A 21419-nucleotide genomic window follows, 5' to 3' on the forward strand; every position below is an offset into this window, starting at 1 on the left:
GGGAATACAGTATACTTGTGGGGTCTGCACAGCCTTGTGGGGCCCAAAATTCTGGACCCCACAAGATTAAAGGGCTGTTTGAGGGTTAAGACTTGGTTTTAGGGTTATAATTATAGTGAGGGTAAGGGTTAAGGCTAGGCATTTAGTTGTGATGGTTAGGGTAAGTGACTAGGGAATGCAACATGCATTATGTTAATGATGGGTCCCCACAAAGATAGTGAAACAAACGTGTGTGTGTGTGTTCCGGTTTCTTCTCTTGGCTTCTTGTGATTGGTTTATCAGCCTGTGATGACCATACAACTAAGGTTCTGATTGGTCAACAGCTGGAAACCAGGTAGTAGAAGCACAAGCAAGACGAGCTTACAGATACTTTCCCTTCATTCATCGGTAAGTTGAGTAAAACATCCCTTTATCGATATGAATTTGAACGTAAATTGTCACTAAGCAGGAAGTTTATCTCGAAAAACAATCCACGTTGTGAAATAGTATTGTCCGTATTATTGAGAAAGTCGGTAGCTTACATGCACGTGGCTCTTCCAGTTTTCAGTGAAACGTAATAACATGTTCCTGGTTATATCTTATTGACCCACGCACAATACAGCTCTTTCCTTAAAAACAACTAATTTTTTTAATTCAGTATGGAGAGTAAATCATGGGACTCACCACAGAAAGAGCAGTGAAAATGAATTTCATTCAGGAGGCCACTATGTTTGTGCGTCACATTCATGGTCACATTATCCTATTATCAGCCTGATAGGGAACGCATTAACACACAGCTATTGGACACTTGAAGTAGATGGACAAGACTAGGCAGCTTTTAGAGAGTTTTTTTTTAATGTTTTGTGCACTCTACATTTAGTTATACCTACATGAGATGATCAGTCCGACCCTAAAACACTGTTGGGGGGGGGGGTTGAAAACCAGCACTGATTTTCTTTTTTTTTAAAGAAGTTATTTTTTCGTTAGGCGTACATCTCTCCTATCTCAATGATGTATTTTCATTGTGAATTATTTGATAAAGCATGGAGATAATCTTTAAAATGGCACTTCCCCAGAGATGTTTGTAGGATATTGGCTTTCACAGCTTCCCTTGCACCCGCTCTTAAGAAGCTGCTCCTGAAGTCTGATTAGAACCAAGACTTCTCAAGGTTTATTTGCAAACATGATAGTGTTGTAAAAGGTCATTATTTTCATAGTTATCTCCTTCGATTCATGTATGGACTGCTAGGGAATGTATTTATATTTATATATCCTATGCTTGTGTGCCTACTTGTGTTCTGTCAGGTGTGTTTCTTCTCCATACAGTAGTATATTGTCCATCATGGAGCCACCTCTGTTTCCCCGTGAGTCTGGGCAGTTCATAGCAGAGCGGAGTCGGGATGTGTTTGTGGAGGAGGAAGGAGTGCAGAAGGTGGCAGAGATGCTCTACAACCTCCGACACAGTGACGATCTGACCGCCAGTGGCTGGAAGAAGGCAAATCCATTGGCTCCAGCGCCCACCTCTGACCAGGGGAGTCTGTCTACAGCCACCCAGAGAAATAGATTATTAGTATACATGAGAAGTACATAACAAAATGTGTTCAGTGGCAACAGCAATAATGGATAAGGTGACAGCCATAACTACAGACAGAAATCCAACAGAAATCTGCCAGTCTGCCTGCCATAAATCATTTTGTGACTTTGTGGGAAAAATCCCACCGGGTAAAGGCATTAATAAAAACTATATAAAAATGGCATTCTTCTCACTGTTAGTCTCATTCGCTGGTGCAGGTCATTTATAATCATCAGATGGAAAATAAAACAGTTTCAGAAACATTTAAATGTTCCTCATTGCTACGTTAATGAAAACTGGCAACGAATTAATGAAATGCACATATATAGAAAATAATGTCGTCACAGCTTAGAAGTGAATTATTACTGCTGTTTACTCGGACATCAGGAAAATAATTCAAGATCAAGATTAACTTTATTGTCCCACATCGTGGGGAATTTGTCTTGGGCACTTAACCCATGCTGCAGACATAGTAAAAACAAACAAACAAACACAGACAGCATGTACAAACAACAGATACTGTACAATACCATACCATAGACTGTACTATGGTTCTGATGGTGTATAAAACCCAACATGGTGTTATGCAATGCATTAGTTAAACATTACTCAAAATAAATAAAATAAATTAAAAAAAGAGAGATCACAAGTACAACAATTACAGATCTCCATTGTCATGCAGGCCTGTTCTGACTTTTACTTGCAGCTATTTGGGAGCTTAATAGACACTGGGATAAATGAGCTTTTGAAACGGTTAAGTCTGCAGCGAGGAGCTCTAAACCTCCTGCCGGAGGGCAGCAGCTCATATTCTGCGTGCAGAACGTGAGACGTTCCGCTAACAATTCTATTTGCTTGTCACAAAGAAGCCTGTTCATAAATCCTTTGCATGGATAAGTGCTCTTTAACACCAATGATCTTCCATGCAGTATGAATCAATCATAACTGGTGAATTGAATGTTTCTACCTTCAGCACCCTCTGAGCCCACACAGCTACAGTACATCCCATGGTGGAACACTGAGAAATGTATCTCCACTAAATGAAGGCTTCAAAGTGGAGAAACCTTTAGAAGTGTCAGGTTTCCAGCCTTTTTTTTTCTGCTCTCTTAATAATTATGGAGTTTTTTCTACATTGCAGGCCTTAAACTGGGTGTTTGTGGTAGACACCATGAACTTCTCCTTTTGGCCAGATGAAGAAACTCAGCAGTGTGAGGTGACCTATAAAGGAACCACGTACACAGGCTACATGACCCTTTGTGCTGCCATCACTAGGGCCATGGAGGAAGGTGAGAGCACGTAAAAAGGATGAATTTAGTTTTTTGCTGGGTTAAATTGGTGTTATAACTAAAAAAAAAGTGGTTTAAAAATAACGCATATTGTTTTGTTTAAAAGTATTTCGATTTAGCTTGCACACCACTGACCTCCTTTCTCAGGTGCGAAGTTGAGGTGATGCATCATAGCTGTTACATTTTTGCAATATTTATCATACTTACACAGAAAATAAACCAGATTGTACTAAATAAAATCAAGCTGGGTCATAGAAATGTCAGAATTGTGAAGAAAAGTTAAGGCCATGCTTTAACAGTATTACATGACATGTTTGCCTTTTTATAGATTGATTTATCCTTATTGTTAGCAGCTTCATCTCTGGAGAGAGAGATGTATAATCCAGCCCCTTTTTAGGTCTCTTTTGTTCCTCTTTTCTGTGTTCTTTTTGTTGTGCACTGCTATTACCGATTATTGTGCAACATTCACAATTAGCTATTACCGATTATTGTGCAACATTCACAATTAGCGTGAATGACTCCGGATATGAATCTATTATGTCTCGTATGGAATAGTATTCTCAATGTGTGGTCGCTGTGGCCTTTATAATTATAAGAGAGTCTCTCAGAAAAGCTCAGGTAGCTTTCCTCCAGAGTGTGACTCTCAAGGGTTGACAGTGTGACAGAACAAATTATGTCTTTGGAGCCTCTGAGGAGAATTGGCAGCTGTGGAGTTATATTCCTGTTATTATAGCACGCCATAGCTTTATAACGTAGTAGCTTAAGTGTCCTCTTTCTCTCCAGTAGTTCCTGTCTAAAGATAAATCCACCTAGTTGCTCCTACACTCCACAGGCAGTGGTGGAAGGTAACTAAGTACATGTACTTGAGTACACATTTGAGGTACATGTTATGCTACTTTATACTACACCGCTACATTTCAAAGGGAGATATTGTACTTTTTACTCCACTCCATTTACCTGTAGGTACTAGTCAATTTGGAGATTAAGAATTTTGCATAAGAAAACATTTGATACACTTGTATGATATGATGTAGTACTATAATCTACCTGGTACTATATAAAGTATCCAAAATTGGTTTATCATTGACAAACTACAACATTAAAATGCTCTTACATGTATTAGTTAATGATAAAAATGGAATAATAGAATATATAATTATAATATAACACTCTGAATGGAGCCATTCTGCATAGTAAGTACTTTTACTTTTGATATTTTAAGTACATTTAGCTCATATCACTTCTGATTTTTTACTGTTCTAACATAGTTTTCAAAACTCTACACACTTACCCCATGGCTTTAACCACAAACTGCACAACACTTACAGCACTTTGTTCAAATGCTAACACATGCTGTCAAAACTGTTAACCACACATTCAAAACAGAATGGAGTTCAGTCACTGCTGATTGCAATTTCAGCTGAAAGCCTAAGCAGGTGTCTTGTTTTAGACATTTTAGTGAACATGAACTATATATATATATATATATAGGGAAAGCGCTTTTAAAAAAAAATAAACATCATGTAAGAATGAAACCGTTATACACAACAGGTAAAAGAGCAAAGATACTAATTTGTCCAGGTAAGATGTCAAGGTTACATACACAGCTATAAAAAACATGACAAAACACTACCTTTACTACTGTAAAACTGCACACTTACTGTTTTTCACAAAGTAATGGAGGTGGAAGCAATGGAAACACGACACTCATTTGTATTTATAGATGATGCAGGTGCATGGCAAGAGAGGACATCCAATGTCATGATGAAAACATGTGGCCTGATGCTGGAGAGAGGCAGGATTAATCACGCAATTCTTTGTTACTATTACGTACCTTTAGTTTGTAACTTTTTTTCCCATTATGTAAATTACTGCAGATAAAATAAAAATATATATCTATTGAAGCAAAATGCTGATTTTCATTCCTTCTTGTTTACTTTAAACACTGGTATGTTATAAAATAAGAAATTTCATGTGAAAGAATTTTACTCTTCTTTAAAGAAAATATTGATTTGTGTGAAGTCACTAAAAATTAGTTTCTAATTTCTGTATTGGTGTTTGATGCTAGTGTTTTTACTCAGTGTGTTCTGAGTGACAGCATGTGTTGTCTCGATGAGGATTGTTCAAAGTGTTTGGCTGCACTGAGCCTGTTTTGAGACGTGTAAGTAAAGGATCTGAATACTTCTTCTACTGCTGTCCACAGGTATACCCATCACTGATCCGAAGTACTTCTCTCAGATGAGTGTGGAGGAGTTGGGACACGTCCTTCGATCAGACAATGAAACACCCATGCCCATGCTTCCAGAGCGTCACCAGGTTCTAACTTATCATGTTAATGTCTCATATCCATGGTACTATGGATGTAACAATCATCAAAATCTGCAAGTTGCTTTAATGATTTTACATTTGTATCACGATAATACAATTGTGCCTCATGTTTTCACTTTGTTTAAAACTTAAACAAAAGTGTAGTATTTGAAACTCCTGAATGCAAAGTTGGCTTGAACACCGGGAGACAGCATTCTCAGCACTTATGTAGCACAAAACAAAAGCAGTGCTTTTCAATCTGACAGATAAACAGAAGTGCAGGATGTATCATCTCATCTTTCATGTCTATAGACTGGATAGAAAACTATCGTTTTATTACTTCCCTGTACATAGCACATTACGTATCTGAGATTATATTGTTTCTGTGTTTTTGTCTTTCTTTGTGATATTTACACAAGTGAAAATAATTCATGAAACTCCAACCATTTTCCTTGACAGATTAGAATGTAATAGATGTTACCGTCTTTTCATATTAACTAAGAAAAACTGATTTTAACGCTCTTTAATTATTCTCTGTCAGTGTTACATTATTAGCTAAACTGTATTCCCTTTATGAAAAGTGGGAAATTAAACTACTAAATTTGAAAACATCACATTCTGAATCTTTCTAATAAGGTGCTAACTGAAGGCGGCCGCGTGCTGCAGGAACACGGCGGAAGCTTCCGGAGTTTTATCAGCCGAGCTGGGAACGACGCCCGGAAGATGGTGGAACTCGTCGTGGAGAAGATCCCTTCCTACAGGGACGAAGCTACATATGAGGTTAGAATTAGAAAGGGCTTAGGTTGTGGAATATTTCATGTTTGGGAAATTGTGGATAAAAGTTCATGAATGCCAGAATTTTTTTTCCACAAAGCATCCATGCATTTTTTTTATATTTTTACTACTCTCCAAGCTTACAGACAGGACATGACAATAATTAACTACGTCTCAGATACAAAAATAATCATAATTTCTGGTTGGATAGGTATCTATTTAACATCAAATTGTAACTTCCACATAAAAAAAAATAGCTATGAGGGAATTTATCTTTTTAATTTTACAGAGTCGATGTAGCTTGCTTTAGTTTTTCTGGAAAATTCATTGTATGTACAATGAGTGTAAGAGATAAATGTATGCATTCGGAGAACTTAAGATGAATTGTGACGTGAGAGTTCCATCTCCTGGCCAAAGACAGTGTGACAATAATGCTCTGTTCATATTATACAATGGGTGAAGGAGCAAATGATACTCATTGCACATACATTGTTGCCATGATACTGTCTTTGTGTAAGAATATCTGTCTTGAGCTGCCCCACTGTTTGTTTTAGGGGAAGAGGATCTCATTCTACAAGCGAGCGCAGATCCTGGTGGCAGATTTTTGGGGTGTCATGGAGGCCAGAGGAGAGGGTGACATCATTGACATGGACTGGCTCACCATGTTTGCAGACTACAGGGTCCCCCAGGCTCTCGTCTACCTCGGAGCACTACGATACTCTGACGCACTGATGCAGGCGCTGAACAACGGTGAGACAGGAGTATACGTGTGCATGTGTTTCTCTGGTCATAAAGACATTATCATTTAGAAGCAGTAAGGTATAATCTCTCTCTGTGTGTTATGCGTTTGTCTCCTATTTCTCTCAGGCGAGCTGCTGAGTTCAGGGGACAGGAGAGAGGTCGAGATCCGAGGTGGTTCGATTTGGTCAGTGGAGCTGATCAAAGACCGCCTTTGCAAGCTGGTGCAGGAGAGAGACAGACAGACCTGCACCGTCAACTGTGCAGTCATCGACTTCTACCTGTGGCCTTATGCCAAGCAGCACCACAAAGAGATGGCCCACATTCCCATACACCACACACGCTGTATTTACTACTGACGAGCTGGCTGGCAGCATTACATACAGTAGGCAGCACTTCTCAGTGTGCAGCCTTGGCATCGGTGCCTTTCCCTGGGTAAAAGCCAATCATGTCTCAGTGCCAGATATATGTACAAATGAGCTTCTTTGTAGCTGTAATGGAAACAGGTGTCAAGCTTGTTGGTCTATGTGGGTAGCAGCACTGTTGTCTATTCGCAGTCAATTAAAATTTTACTGTTGTTGACATGGAACATTTTCTAACAAACATCTCGCTGTAATGAAGAGCAGGTGATCATATGCTGTTTTTGAGCATACAATGATTGAATGATGTGAACATACACATTAACAATAGTGAAAATAAAATATTTTGATTAGATATTGTTAAGTTGCTTCTTTTAGCGGAATGTTGCAACAGATTATTTCCTAAAGCAGGAACAAATGTATGCAGGGAAAATCCTAAAGGAAGGAAGGTCTTTTTAATGTTTGAAAAGATTTATAATGTGGATAAATTAAATGTTATTAAATAAGAAAGAAACTATTTGTGTGAGAAGCACGTAGCATGGATGGCTACTTTATCAAAAATGGTTGAAAATTATGTTAATGTGAACTTTGAGCTAAATAATTTGTTTTTAAAGTATGTGGAGGCATATATTGTTTGTGTGGAGAAAGAAGAGAGGAAATGGAAGAAAGGGCAGTAGAAGAAGCAGCGGTCTCAAATAAATATACCAGAAATATCATATAAGACTAACTTTTCCTCGGGGGAGATTGAACTGGAATAAGATATGGTTAACTGGTGATGAATATTATATGATACGTAAGAGAGGTATCTTACGAAAAGTTGTTGGAGAGATTTAAACCGGATCACCAATATTGCGATTGCGATTTAATATGCGATTATTTTTTTAAGCTCTTTGTCTTCTGTATTATTCAATAAAGACGAGCAATAAATCATTGTATAGTATGAACAACACAAGACAAGATAGATTAAACAAACTGTTCTTTCCTGGAGGCCAGACCTGTATATGATGATGAAATTAGGTGATGCATGAATTTAAATGAATGACATCTTTTATTTAACTACTTCAGTCACAGTAGTATATTGAGCACTGACCAAGCCTGGTGTAAACATTCATATGAAAGTCAGAAACAAATCACACAAACTAAAGTGCAGATTGCAGAAATATAAAAACAAATATGTGGCTTTACCACACTTAGTAGTATTTAGATTATTATTCACTGTAATAAACATATGTAAACATGTGGATTGCACTTTTTAAACACTTTAAACAACTTTACTAGACAGATAAATAAGTAAAAATATTATATATATATATATATATATATATATATATATATATATATTACTGATCTCCAGTCAGTAACAAAACAAAAATGCACAAAATAAATGGCGTAGCATTAACTGCCAAGTTGGTGCTTTCTCTGCAGAGTGCAGACTGCTTTGTTCTCGCGAGTCACGTGACCAAATTGCAGCCTTTGCGATTAGAAAATATATATATATATATATATATAAATAACAACTTACATTATATTTATAAATTAGAAAAAGGAACATATGGGAGCCTCAAAATGTTCAATATCAAATAAGTCATAAAAATATATAATCATTAATAAATAAAGTAAAATATATAAAATAAGCAATACATTGTGAAATAATGTATTCAATTATTAAAACTTCGACCATTAATATGAAATGTTATTTCCTCATTATTTTCGAGTTCATTTTTACTTTTTTTATTCTGGTTATGATTAGTTTTGTTTCTACATGTTGTTGATGTACGTATATATAATGTCAGAGGGTGGCGCTGTTGCCTTCACGTACCACTCGGTCCTCCCTCTATGAATACTCTTGAACGACTCACCTGCTTTCCTCTACTGCTGCTGCATAGCAGCGGCGGTTTCCCGGGCAACCGAGGAGCGACAACAAACCGGAGATGGGACCACGTTTACAACTCGCCAAATAAGGACAAGGACGACAGTTAAACACAAAGTCAATATCACACGGTTTGTTTTTGGTAAAATGTAAATCATTATCTCATGTTTATTTCGTACCTAACACGTTTAGGAACTCGAATTAGAAAGTGTCACCACAACTCTGTCAGACGCTGGGATGAAGGTGAAACTCCATTAACGTTAACGTTAAGTACATTAGCGATAGTAATTCTCAGTAACGTTACACTTCACCATGAGCGAGGTATGTGTCCGGGTGGCGGTCCGTATCCGCCCACTGCTTCCCAAAGAAGTCCTCCACAACCACCAGGTGTGTGTGCGGGTGGTGCCGGGCTCCGCACAGGTGATGCTCGGCTCAGACCGACTCTTCTCATTCGACCACGCGTTTGTACCGACAGCCAGCCAGGATGAGGTGTACGAGTCCTGCGTTCAGCCCCTGGTGGAGTCCCTGGTCGACGGCTACAACGCCACCATCTTCTGTTATGGACAAACAGGGTCAGGAAAGACATATACTCTCGGAGGGGGGCACCTGGGTAAGTTGTACAGAGCACAGGTGGTCATTTTCATCCCTAAAATGAGTTTAGAAAGATCCAGAGGCTTTGCTTAGGGAACAGAGATGGACTGAGTAGTTAGACTGTTTGGGGAAAATGACAGAGGGGAGCTGCTGACTTGGGGGTTCAGGAGCTTGTTTATTGTGGGGTGGAAATGTATTATAAAAGCCAGTCTGATGAGAAAATGGCAGTTTTTCAGGTCTTGTGTTAAAGCCAAAGTGGGCATCTGAAGGCCAAAGCAAGCTTTCCTGAGCAGTAATTTGCAGTTGCCCCATTGTGATCCCTTACAGATGTACTAGGGAACAGAACACAAAAGGTCACTTCTCATGTTTCACTCTTTGGTCTTTACAACGTGTACTTGTGTTAATTCCTTTCAAAACCTCTCTCAGATGAAGAGGGAGGAATTATTGACCGTGTGGCCCAGGATGTGTTCTTGATGCTGGGGGAGAAGAGGAAGAACAGTGATGGTGTGGAAGCCACAGTGCGGGTCTCGTATATGGAGCTGTACAGGGAGGAACTACGAGACCTGCTGGAGCTGCACACCATTCACAAAGAGCTTCACATCAGAGAGGATGAGAGGGGAAACACAGGTAATTAAAAAGTATTTTTTACTGGCAAGCAAATGTGACAAAATGTGATTATTATGTTTCACATAGATGGCATAAGAGGGAATGAGCTCATAGGATTTCCTAAAAAAGGACATGAGACATAATTTCAGGTATCACGGAAAGTCAAGTTTGGAATTGGACAGTTTGTACATTGGATTAGTGCCCACTAGGGAAAATAATAGTCCATCTCAAGGGTTTACCCCAGAGAAGTTTTTAAGCCCGGTGGCAAGTATCTTTTTTGTCGAGGGCCTGGCTCGGACCAGTCACAGACTGATGGCTGCATTAATGTATTAATGTAGAGCCCAATAGTTTCTATGATCATGGACAGAATTGCAAAATTGAGAATTTAAAAAAGATAAACAAAGATTCCTTAGGGCCCTACATTAAGTCAGTGCTAAAAGCTAACTCGAGTTTTGAAAATATGCTATGGCTAAGTTTACAACCGAGCCGCCCAAGTGTAACTGAAGCTTAAAAAACGTCTTAAAAATAAATTAAAAAATAATTCTCAGATACTTCCGCCTGGTGGGCCACCAGGCTTGCAATACACTGGGGGAAACCCTGCAACTCAGTGTAAAAACAAAAAAAAATCATTGTTTGTGTTTTCAGTGGTGGTGGGAGCCAAAGAGATGGTTGTCAGCTCAGCAGAGGAGCTACTAAGTGTTCTAGAGACGGGCAATGCTCTGCGCCACACTGGAACCACAGGGATGAACGAGCACTCCAGTCGCTCTCACGCCATTTTCACCCTTCAGCTTATCCAGTGTTGCCACAACAACAACTCCTCCTCAAAATCTGTCCGCTCTTCCAAACTCTGTCTGGTTGACCTAGCAGGCTCGGAGCGTGCTGGAAAAACTGGAAACACTGGGACACGACTCAAAGAGTCTGTTCATATCAACACAGGACTGCTCGCACTGGGCAACGTCATCCGTGCCCTCTCTGACCCTGCTCGAAATCGCCGTGGTAACAACTGCAACAGTGCACACATACCGTACCGTGATGCCAAGATCACCCGTCTTCTCCGTGATTCATTGGGAGGCACTGCCCATACGCTGATGGTGGCGTGTGTAAGCCCCTCTCACCACAGTGTAGCTGAGACTCTGAGTGTCCTGCAGTTTGCATCAAAGGCTCGTCACATTCGTAACCGTCCTGGAGCTATATCTACTCATACAGAGGTTAAATCATGTCCTACAACCTGGGACCCTGGTGAAGCTCGACTGGGCGAGCTTGAGTATGAAGTACGGACCCTGAAAGAGCTACTGAAAGAGAAGGAGAGAGAGATGGAAAAGGTGAGGACAGGTGGAAGAGCTGGAGAGGGGGATGACTTCAAACAGCCCAGTCAGATGATGATGTCTGATCCAGATAAGAAGGTGAAACAAGAGGAACCATCACAGTGCTGCCTCCTGGCACAGGAAGCTGCCGCCCTGCTTGCAGATATCTCTGGCCCCACTCCAAGTCATTCTTTCAGGCAGCGGCTGCAGGATTGGCAGGAGAGACTGACGGCTGTCAATCACTCACATCAAGCTTATGAGAAGGATTGTTCAGAGGGGAGTGGAGATCAACCCCACCATTTCACCATATTAAAGCTTAGAGAAGAACTCAACAGATGCAAGGTAATGATAACAAGTAAAAAAGATACCATTAAAGGTCACATAACATTAATAAAGGCTACATTCCATTAAGGTGCCAGTGCAGTCAGGGCCCTTACACTGTGCATGCTGGCACACCTGAATGGAATCAAACCATCTTAATGTTATTAGTTCCATTTGTTTTTCCCTTTTGATTACGTCTTATTAAATCAAAGTGTCCACTGTGATGTCCTTGATCGCCTAAGCGGAGATCATGCTATCAAAAGCCTTCGTTACATGGACAATAAAGCTAATTAGACTTTTAGAAAATAAAAAGAGGGCTTCTGAACTTATCATAAGAAATCGACAAGTCGTGGTAAAGAAAAAGCACAGAAAACTCTCTCTCTGTGTCTCTCAGGAAGCTCTCGCCATAGAGGAACAACTATTGGAGCAGAAAGATGCACAGCTGAGACAGGTGCAAAAAGAAATAGAGAAACTTCTTCAAGAGAATAAAACCCACCTTCAGGACTTGGAGAAAGAAAAGGAACGTACTTGTATACAGGTGAGGAGACGAGGAGTCCTGAGTGAAGCTCTAGTCTATAATACAGTAGAAAAGGACAAGGATGCCTTCAGTATTGTATGTTATCTGCAAATAAAACTTCTGTGTGCACATTTGTGTGTGAATGTTTTCAGACTGAACAACTTGTGGACCAGCAGATCATCATCAATCGTCTTCGCAGCGACCTTGTGACATTTAGGGGTGCAACCTCAGCGGCAACCGTGGAAACAGGGGCTTCTGGGGACTCAGGCAAGAGACCACACAGTGTCCCTCTGATCAGACAAAGCTGTGGACACGGACCTCCCAGGAGGGTCGGTAGCTGCACTGTTTTGGTGTGTGGGTGTGTGTGTGTCCGGTGTGTGTGTAATTTTAAGTTTGTGTGTTATACCAGTTGCACTTGACCTTTGATTGTAGTAAGCACTAAACGATGTTGTTACATACATTTATATGTTTATGGCTGTGCATGTAACTGTTCAAATGCATGTGTGTTTTTAGATTCACTCTAGTCCCCCGGCCTATTCCCTGGAGAGGGTGATGGCAGCCTTTAAAATGAGGGGTCATCTCCTGATGGCTGAGATTGAGCAGAAGGAAAAGGTGTACTGTCCATTCATAAAACAACAGGCAGAGAGCAAAGACGGGGATCAAGAGAACGAGGAGGAGGATGATATCTTTGTGGGCAAAATGGGATTTAGGTGAGAGCCTGTATAATACAAGCCTACTTGTTCTTTCTTTGTCAGGCCACCAGTGATTCACTACAACAAATACAATTTTCAGCGAGTAGGTGTGGTTTATTCCTCTCGCTTTGTAGAGCAGTGACCTCCATGCTCCAACGTGGGAAGAGAGGCACAGTAGTAGGCTTTTTTTGTCACTCCAGTGACACACTACAATTCTGGTGTCAAGGATGACTGCATTTTGTCCTGTCAGCCACCTGCCTGTTCAGACGAGGTCAACAAAGCACTTGTCACTTTAGTTAGTGCACCTCTCACAAATCACACAAACATCTTATGCATTTGACTTTTACCTTTTTTATACATATTTCAACTAGGAGAATTTCATTTAAATGGAAGCAAAAATGCTGTTTTAATTGTGGTAATTTTGATAATAATAATAATAATAATTAAGGTTCAATCTCCAGCCTCCAACTTTAGTCCTGCATTTAAGTGCAATGCATTACACATGGTATATACAATGTAGTTAATTAAGTAAAATGTGTGCAGCGAGCACCAATCTGTTGCAAAATACTGTTTCTATGTAACCATGCCAGTCTGTGGCCTTGTGCGGATCAAACTAGTCAAAAACTTGGTCTAAAGGTCCGGACACACCAAGCCGATAATCGGCCGTTGGACGGTCTAGCGAGGTCCGTGACTCAGGTCTGTTCGGTGTGTTCCGTGCCGTCGTCCATCCAAGGGACGTCGTCCTTCATTTTGGCCGATTTTACATGTATAATCGGCGGGGTGGGCACTGCCAGCAGTCGGACTCAAATGACCCATCTGATTGGTAGAGTGCTAACCCGGAAACGGGGAGTGGGATGAGCGTGACTAGAGTCTCTTAAAATCTGACGAAAATCTTTTAAACTGACCTTTGTTGATCTGAAATGAAGACAGATTCAGCAACTACATAGCCTAGTTCTCGCTTAAAATGTTTTCAGAAATACGTTTCGGTGAACTATTTTAGTACAATATGAGATCGTATTCTGAACAAGACACATTGGTACGGTGGCCCTGAAGTGCAAATCACAACAGCAAATAGAAAAACGCAACAACAAATCATAAAACACAACGGCAAATAGGAAAACACAACGGCAAATAGGAAAACATGACAGCAAATAGGAAAACATGACAGCAAATAGGAAAACACTTCAACAAATCATAAAACACGACGGCAAACATGAAAACACGACAGCAAACATGAAAACACGACAGCAAATTTGAAAACACTTCAGCAAATATGAAAACACAACGGCATTAACTTCTACCGAAAAAGGTAGGGCCTATCTAGTAGAGGATGGACCCTCCTGATTGGACAGACGGACTGTCTGTCTTTTAACAGGAAGGTAGAAATTATTACCGTTTTGTTTTCGTATTTGCCGTCGTGTTTTCCTATTTGATGTCGTGTTTTCATATTTGCTGTCGTGTTTTCCTATTTGATGTCGTGTTTTCATATTTGCTGTTGTGTTTTCATATTTGCTGTCGTGTTTTCCTTTCATATTTGCTGTCGTGTTTTCATATTTGCCGTTGTGTTTTCCTATTTGCTGTCGTGTTTTCCTATTTGCTGTTGTGTTTTCATATTTGCTGTCGTGTTTTCCTATTTGCTGTCATGTTTTCCTATTTGCTGTCGTGTTTTCATATTTGCCGTTGTGTTTTCCTATTTGCCGTTGTGTTTTATGATTTGCTGTTGCGTTTTTCTATTTGCTGTTGTGATTTGCACTTCAGGGCCACCGTACGTTCATCCAATCAGCTGCCGGTTTTCATTTTTGGGCGACAATACAGATTAGCGCTGCCTGCTGTTATGGAGAGGTATCACGTCTCGTCGCTTTGGTGTGTTCCGAGGCACTTTTTTGACTAATTTGGGGAGACTGATCAGCCCAACTGCCTTTTCTGCCGACGTTTGGCCGTCGGCTCTGTGTGTCTGGGCCTTTAGAGTTCCTCACAGCCTCCCAATTTATGCAATGCAAATTCTTGGGCATAAAGGAGATGTGACATCCCTGGGGGGTGCAATGTGAAGATGTAGCAGGGAGCACACTGCTTTGAAAGAAGATGAAAGGAGCTAACGTGTTTGTCCATTAATAAGGCCAGGCTCTAACATACATTGTTAATCTATAACAGTTTTCCCCTTCTAATACAACTCTGTTTCCAAGTGTAATGCTGGTGTGCTGTGCGCCGCAGAAATACAAAAAGTGCTTGACCTAAATTTCACACAGTAATAATATTTTTTCTGACAATCTGTTTTTCCTCACAGCAGTGAGTTAATCTAAAATTATCTGCCTCTCAAATATTGTGACATTACTCCAGGTGTTCTTTAAACCGAACATGGACCAGCCGGCAGAATAAATTAACTCTGAAAGAGAAGAACTCTGGACTAGACCAAACATCTAATGGAGATCCAGTAGTACAACAGCCTCAGCGAGTCACAGGTATAAATTACATGTATTTTACTTTATTTTACAGTCTTTTGTTTCTTTGTCCTTTTGTATCTTCTGTGACATTCCAAGGAGTTATTTTATATCAAAGAAGTTTTTTCCTTTTCATATAGTCAGTTGCTATTTTTTCTCAGGGACTAAGGAAACCCACGGCAAGCATATGAGGAAGCCGAGACTAAGAGCCTGCGTTACTCAGAGAAGGATCCAAGAACTGTCAGTCAACATGAGCATGAAAGAGGAGCTCATCAAAAAGCTTGACAAAACTGGTGTGTTTATATAAATACATACTGTGTATTCCTGTTGTGAGCTGGTTCTGATGTACTCCAGAATCTGAAACGCAAGTGTCAATCTGGGCACTGTTAGGAGTCTAGGCCACTGTGCAATGAAGTACCGCTACTATTGGTTTGGTGCTATTTCACTTTTCACAAATACTTCATCTCGGATTGAGTTACTTAGACTACTATGCAACCTCACCACCCATCAACTAGGTTCTCAGGATTAATTAAGGATTAAGGATTCATGGCAAGCAGTAGCACACCTGGGATGAGTGAGATTAAATGCCTTTTACCGGTATGGAATGCCAATAACCACAAAATTGCAACCGGCAGTATTCTCATAACACAAGCAATCATGCAAATCAGTAATATCATCATCCGTGTATCAATATGTGTTAAAATACAAGGTCTCTCTCAGCCTAAGGTTAGTTCAGTAACTGACAAAGAGCACAGAGGACAGAAGACAGCATATCTCTAAAATGATGTCCTCAGAGACAATTGGTGAACCATCAGTAGGACCAAAAGTATGAAAAATATCAATGATTTTCAGGTTTGGAAATAATGCTGTTGCAGCTAGAGGCCCTCTGAACCAAGGTCTACGCAAAGGAGCAAAAAGAGAGAAAATACAGATTTTAAGTCTCTTCAAAACCTGTTTGGATTAGAATCCTGTACTGTTTACCATGGGCAGGCTAATTCTGATTCACCTTGGATCAACTGGGCCTTTGTACACCAGTGAATCAACATAATAGTTTCAAAACCTTTGACAATACATTTGTATGTGTTCTCTCTAATTTCAACCAATATTTGCATCTCTAAATATGTGTATTCGTCTGATAGACAAAGAGACCCAAGCAGTGGAAAGACATGGCAGGCACAGTGGTGATGGCACAACAGTTGATGTGTTGGCAAGACTTTCCATGCAGAGCCAGCAGGTCCGTGCAGAGGTGTACCGCAGCCTGCAGCACATGAGACTGCAGAGAGCACAGCTTCAGAGCAGCCTCAGACAGCAGAGAGAGACCAACAACAACAAAGAGGTTGACCAAAATGGGGTTAGTTTTACAGATTGATTAAGCAAGTAACCCAATCAAACCCATTGTATAGGCAGTGAAATAGGGAAAAGGATAAACATATTAGCTTTAGTTCACACTTGTGTAAACCTCTATGACAGCACTGTTGATCCAAGATTAAACTTTTTTTTTTTTGTGGTTGATGAAAAATGAACAATTTCACAAGAAGAAAAAGTTTAACAGTTGTATGTATGATCATTACCCACGGCCAGTTAAGCTAGTACACTTTGTGGAGAAGCAATACTGTAGCCACACTGTGTAAAAAGATATTAAAAAATAACTTTTTTGATGGCTCTATGTGTTTTGTCAGGGATCTTTAACACCTACCTTTTTATTTGAAGTTAATTAAAGTTGGTTCATCTTGGGTTTAAATATAAAGCGGGTCTCATTTTAAGATCAGTTTGACTAAACTATTACTAACCCTGATCTAGGTCCGAGTTGAGTTAGTTTCGTTGGGAAATGCAAAACTGACTCAGCATGGGTAAATAATGAACGCCTCCTTTGAGTAAACATGATCTGTGTTTTGGTTTATAGGAGCAGAGGGCAGGAGATTTGACTGTGTGCAAAATCAAGGAAACGGTAAACATTGTTATTAAATCCAGAAGCAGTAAAAGTTTGTTTTGCTTTTCCTCCTTTCAAAATAGCCATTTTAAAGGCTTTTCTTTTGTATTTTGTCTTTTCAAGTTCCTATCTGTGTCATTGTCTTCTTATTCTAATTTTGCTGTCATCTCCTTCCTCCTCTACCCTTTCCCCCTCTCCCACTCCTTTTTTCCCTCCTCATACTCCTCGCTCCTCCTTGTCGTCACCGTAGCTGCATGACTGTATTTGGCTGGAGGAGGCAGAGGAGGAGGTGTTTCAGAAGAGAGCAGAGCTGCAGGAGCTGGAGGAGGAGCTGCGGAGGAAAGAGGAAGTGCTCCTGCGCCGAGAGGCCTGTCTGCAACAGAAGAACAAACTGGAGATCAAGATGCTACGCTCCAGCCAGGTCAGCCTGTATACGTGGTGGTGCTTCGGTGTGATATTATGTTGAGTTTTTACTAGATTTAGCAAATATTGTGACAAGTCTGTTTAGCAATGACACATATGGATTAGGTCAATGCGTATTATTGAATCAATGACTTTTCAGGCTCTGAGTCAAGACCTGATGCGTGTGTCGGTGAGGTTGGAGACTCTGGAGGAGCAGCTGCAGAGCAGCAGCAGTGTGAGGCAGACCGGAGGAGTCCCCATGGAGGAACTGGAGAAAGAGAGAGACATGCTTAAAAAGAGGAGAGACACTCTGGACAGCCAGCTGAAGGACAACAGAGTGCTCACTGTGGAGGTCAGAAAAACCAGAACATTGTATGTGTGTATGAAATACATGATGTATGTACTGTATTGCACAGGACGTTATGTCATGTTGTTTATTGTTCATCGGTGTGCATCTTTTTTTTTTATTTTGTGCACTTTCATTTGTGTCTTGATGTAGGAGGAGCATTCCCTGCTTCAGCTGGAGGAAGCTATTGAAGCTCTGGACGCAGCCCTGGAGTTTAAAAACCACTCAATCCATGACAAACAGAGGAAGTTGCTAATCACAGACTACTCTTCGCATCAGTCGCAAAGCACTGAACCCGCCCAACTCTGTGATGTCATCAGGAAGCTGAAGAGGCTATCACCACCTGAGACGTCGGAGCTGCTCATCAAATATTTCAACAAGGTAAAATAAAAGGCCTGCTCACATATGGATACATGAAACATTCAACTCTGCATACAAAGTCCTACATGATCTCCATTCAAGTTTCTTTACCAGTGAATGTTGTCCGTCTTCACTTCCTTTACTCTGAATTCCCTTTCCTTTCCTATTTTTTCACATTTGCAAGTAAATTCCATGTGTGCATTGCAACTGAACGCTGACTTCTTCTCTTTCTGTTTAAGCTGGTTTCTCCTTTTCTCTTCCTCCGTTATTTACCCTCGCTTGTGTCTCTCTCCAGGTGATGAGCTTGTAATGCTAATTAAATTATACATCCTCCTTCCCTCTGCTTCCCTAATGTGCCCTTCATCTTACCAGCTGATACATCTTAATGCCATCATGGACTGTTTTAACTTCTCTCCAGAATGTGTGTTTGCACCATGATGAACTCCCTCCTAACTGTTTTCCTCTGTCCTTGATTTTTCTTTGCCGGTATGAGAGTAAACAAAGGTACAGCGAATATCTTTGTTATAATATGTGTAATGATAAGCGTTTCTCTGCACTGTTCTCTGGCTCCCTCCCACCTTTATCATCCTCTGGTAAAAGGTTGTTTGTCTTCGAGAGATGGAGCGCCATTTGCGTTTGCGTTGTGAAGAGCTGGAGCTTCATGCTGGAGAGCAAGAGGTGGTGCTGAGGGAGATGGAGGTAGCCATGCAGCGCATGACCCTGGATGCAGACCGCAGGCTGACCCAGCAGCACCAAGATCACCAGAACAACATCCAGCTACTGCTGCAGAAACTTAAAGGTGAGGAAAGCAGGACAGCCTGGACGAAGCCATTTAAACGTGAAACCTTTTGTCCTATCCCTCTCCATAATATTTATACACAAATTGAATATATTTGTCTGTGTGTGTGTGTGTGTGTGTGTTTAGAGGGTGGCTCAGGAGAGGCACAGCAGGCTATCGAATACAGACTGGAGCATCTGGAGAAAGAGCTTTTTTTCTACAAAAGCTCCAGCCGGCAGCTTAAAAAGAAACTCAAAGAGCTTGTCAGTGACTCTCTACACCCCCTCAATGAGCCCTCACAAACACAGGAGCACAGAAAAAAACACAATGTGCAGATACACGCAAGTGCAAACGAACCCCAGATGCACACTGAAGAGGTACAGACACTTAACACAACAACATACAAAAAGATGCAAGATGAGCAAACGGACAAAAAGACATTAAAGAGACATGCACACCAAACCCCCTGTCCCTCCTCATCTTCTGACCTCCAGGCACGCAAATTGACAAAAATGCCCGAATACAACCAGACACACACACAGTCCCACGGGAGGAGTGAAAGTGGGGCCGGTCACTCCGGGGAAAGTTTAGAGATGACACCAGTCCGTTTGTGTCGCAGAGAGCTGAGACAGATCTCTCCAGCTGACTTGCAGCTCTGTAGTTCTGCCACAAGAATGCGATGGTCAGTTGTGGATACCAGCACAGAGTCAATACTAGAGGACTCCATAGAAGTGCCCAGAAATACTGACAGATGATGTTATCATGGTACATATGAGTCACTTGGCAGTGTGTACATCAGATTCCAGTTGGGTGCTAGTAAACAAAGGAAAACGTGTGTTATGAATAACCAATGACAAAAACTCATTGAATATGAATGAAAAATCCCCTCATCTTAAGTATCTTGTGAAAATGTTCATGTATTTGTTGGAAATTTTAAGGACTTTGCAGGGCTTTGAAGTCAGTGAGAAGCACCCAGAAACCCATTCAATTACTTCATATAATGAAAATACTGGTGTATATTTATAAATGAATTATGCATGTCCATATTCACAATATACTAAAGAATGAGAAGAATGTGTGTTAGGTTGAACAAGTTTTGTTCTCAGTTTTTCTTTATAAGTTGTCCTTTGTTAAACATACCTATACTGCTGTCGATGTAATGCCACAAAATAGTGAAACCACGTGAAATGAGAACTGCAGAGTTTATGACGGGAGGACAAGAAAGTGACTGAAATGTGGTGAACCAGTTCAGTCTCTTGCCATTGCACTGTCCTCCGTCCTATTTATCCGTCTTCCTTGGTGGTCACAGATTTCCCAGATCCAGGCCATGCTGAATGTTGTGGAGTTTTGCCATTCAATAAGAGAAGAAAGGCCAGGGTTGTCATGACAACAGAATGGCCTTGACAAATGTCACATATAGATATAGAGACATTTCCATTAACATGGCAGTGTTTTTAAACTTGAAAATAGAGTGAAACTTCCCATTTTGTGATTACAGATTTTTGTCTCAGCTCTTGCCACACCCAAATACAACACTCTACATTCCATTTTTCTTTTGCATCTTAAGTTTCAAGCTCTTCTCCTAGATAAAGACATAAAACAAGTTTTTAAAACGTATGTACATTGTGTGACAATGGGGTATTTCATGCAAAAACCAGCACATGTTTAATAGTATTTCTGCTGTCATAACATAGTAGCTCACCTTATGGTTCTCACTAACTGCATCCACTAAATTGATTCTCCCCCTTTTTTAGTCTTTCACTATTAGTTTAAAAGATACAATAAATTAAAGAAAACATATTCATCAACCTGTTGTAAAATGTAATCAAATAGTGCCTGCCTTGTAAAGAAAGGTGCTTTGTCCTACACCTTGAGTTATCAGCATTGTCTAGCACTTCAAATGGCCACTGGATACAATATGTTTTTTTGCACTACAGAAGTAATATAAAGCTAATATAGTGCTTTTTATGCATTTTATTTTTTGATACAAATTTGTTTTCTTACCGTGTGCACTATGTACTATTAGTTGTATGTTGATTGCTGTGTAAATAATTTTATATGGATGACTCTTATTACAGTCCAATGCATTAAACTTACTTAATATACATATCTTACTATTTTGTTGTGTGGGCTCATTCCTTACCACGGGACAGATTAACCCATGGAGCCAAAACTGTGCATCCCTGTCTATATTATATGCAGTAAATTAGGTGAACAATAAGACACATTGCTTAAAGCTGTTGTACTTTTA

General features: G+C 40.3%; 2 protein-coding genes across 5 annotated transcripts; both read left to right on the forward strand.

Moving 5' to 3' along the window:
• The first annotated feature begins 315 nt into the window (after positions 1 to 315).
• Positions 316 to 7368, forward strand: qng1 (Q-nucleotide N-glycosylase 1). Of its 3 annotated transcripts, none has more exons than XM_078250870.1 (7): positions 316 to 387; positions 1285 to 1507; positions 2685 to 2835; positions 5039 to 5151; positions 5779 to 5922; positions 6471 to 6666; positions 6784 to 7368. In XM_078250870.1, the coding sequence occupies exons 2-7, from the start codon at positions 1322 to 1324 to the stop codon at positions 7011 to 7013; spliced, it is 1020 nt and encodes a 339-aa protein (XP_078106996.1). In that variant the 5' UTR covers positions 316 to 387; positions 1285 to 1321; the 3' UTR covers positions 7014 to 7368. The 3 variants fall into 3 exon arrangements, with proteins under 3 accessions (XP_078106996.1, XP_078106994.1, XP_078106997.1); XM_078250868.1 differs by having other exon boundaries at positions 1306 to 1507; XM_078250871.1 differs by having other exon boundaries at positions 317 to 387; positions 1309 to 1507.
• Positions 7369 to 8920: 1552 nt separating this feature from the next.
• Positions 8921 to 21283, forward strand: LOC144518302 (kinesin-like protein KIF27). Of its 2 annotated transcripts, none has more exons than XM_078250872.1 (15): positions 8921 to 9493; positions 9901 to 10101; positions 10726 to 11726; positions 12100 to 12243; positions 12375 to 12572; positions 12736 to 12932; positions 15252 to 15373; positions 15514 to 15645; positions 16492 to 16703; positions 17256 to 17300; positions 17533 to 17703; positions 17845 to 18036; positions 18184 to 18411; positions 18991 to 19189; positions 19316 to 21283. In XM_078250872.1, the coding sequence occupies exons 1-15, from the start codon at positions 9196 to 9198 to the stop codon at positions 19921 to 19923; spliced, it is 3948 nt and encodes a 1315-aa protein (XP_078106998.1). In that variant the 5' UTR covers positions 8921 to 9195; the 3' UTR covers positions 19924 to 21283. The 2 variants fall into 2 exon arrangements, with proteins under 2 accessions (XP_078106998.1, XP_078106999.1); XM_078250873.1 differs by having other exon boundaries at positions 12375 to 12551.
• Positions 21284 to 21419: the final 136 nt, after the last annotated feature.

This window comes from Sander vitreus, chromosome 5 (genome assembly GCF_031162955.1).
Source record: "Sander vitreus isolate 19-12246 chromosome 5, sanVit1, whole genome shotgun sequence".
NCBI classification, from domain to species: Eukaryota; Metazoa; Chordata; class Actinopteri; order Perciformes; family Percidae; genus Sander; species Sander vitreus.

What these genes read in the sequence shown, in the direction of transcription:
- qng1 (XM_078250870.1), top strand. Translation starts at nt 1,322, where the DNA reads ATGGAGCCACCTCTGTTTCCCCGTGAGTCTGGGCAGTTCATAGCAGAG. An exon ending in CACTAGGGCCATGGAGGAAG is followed by an intron (nt 2,836 to 5,038) that starts GTGAGAGCACGT and finishes TGCTGTCCACAG; the next exon opens with GTATACCCATCACTGATCCG. An exon ending in GGGACGAAGCTACATATGAG is followed by an intron (nt 5,923 to 6,470) that starts GTTAGAATTAGA and finishes TGTTTGTTTTAG; the next exon opens with GGGAAGAGGATCTCATTCTA.
- LOC144518302 (XM_078250872.1), top strand. Translation starts at nt 9,196, where the DNA reads ATGAGCGAGGTATGTGTCCGGGTGGCGGTCCGTATCCGCCCACTGCTT. An exon ending in AAGAACTCAACAGATGCAAG is followed by an intron (nt 11,727 to 12,099) that starts GTAATGATAACA and finishes TGTGTCTCTCAG; the next exon opens with GAAGCTCTCGCCATAGAGGA. An exon ending in ACAGAGTGCTCACTGTGGAG is followed by an intron (nt 18,037 to 18,183) that starts GTCAGAAAAACC and finishes GTCTTGATGTAG; the next exon opens with GAGGAGCATTCCCTGCTTCA.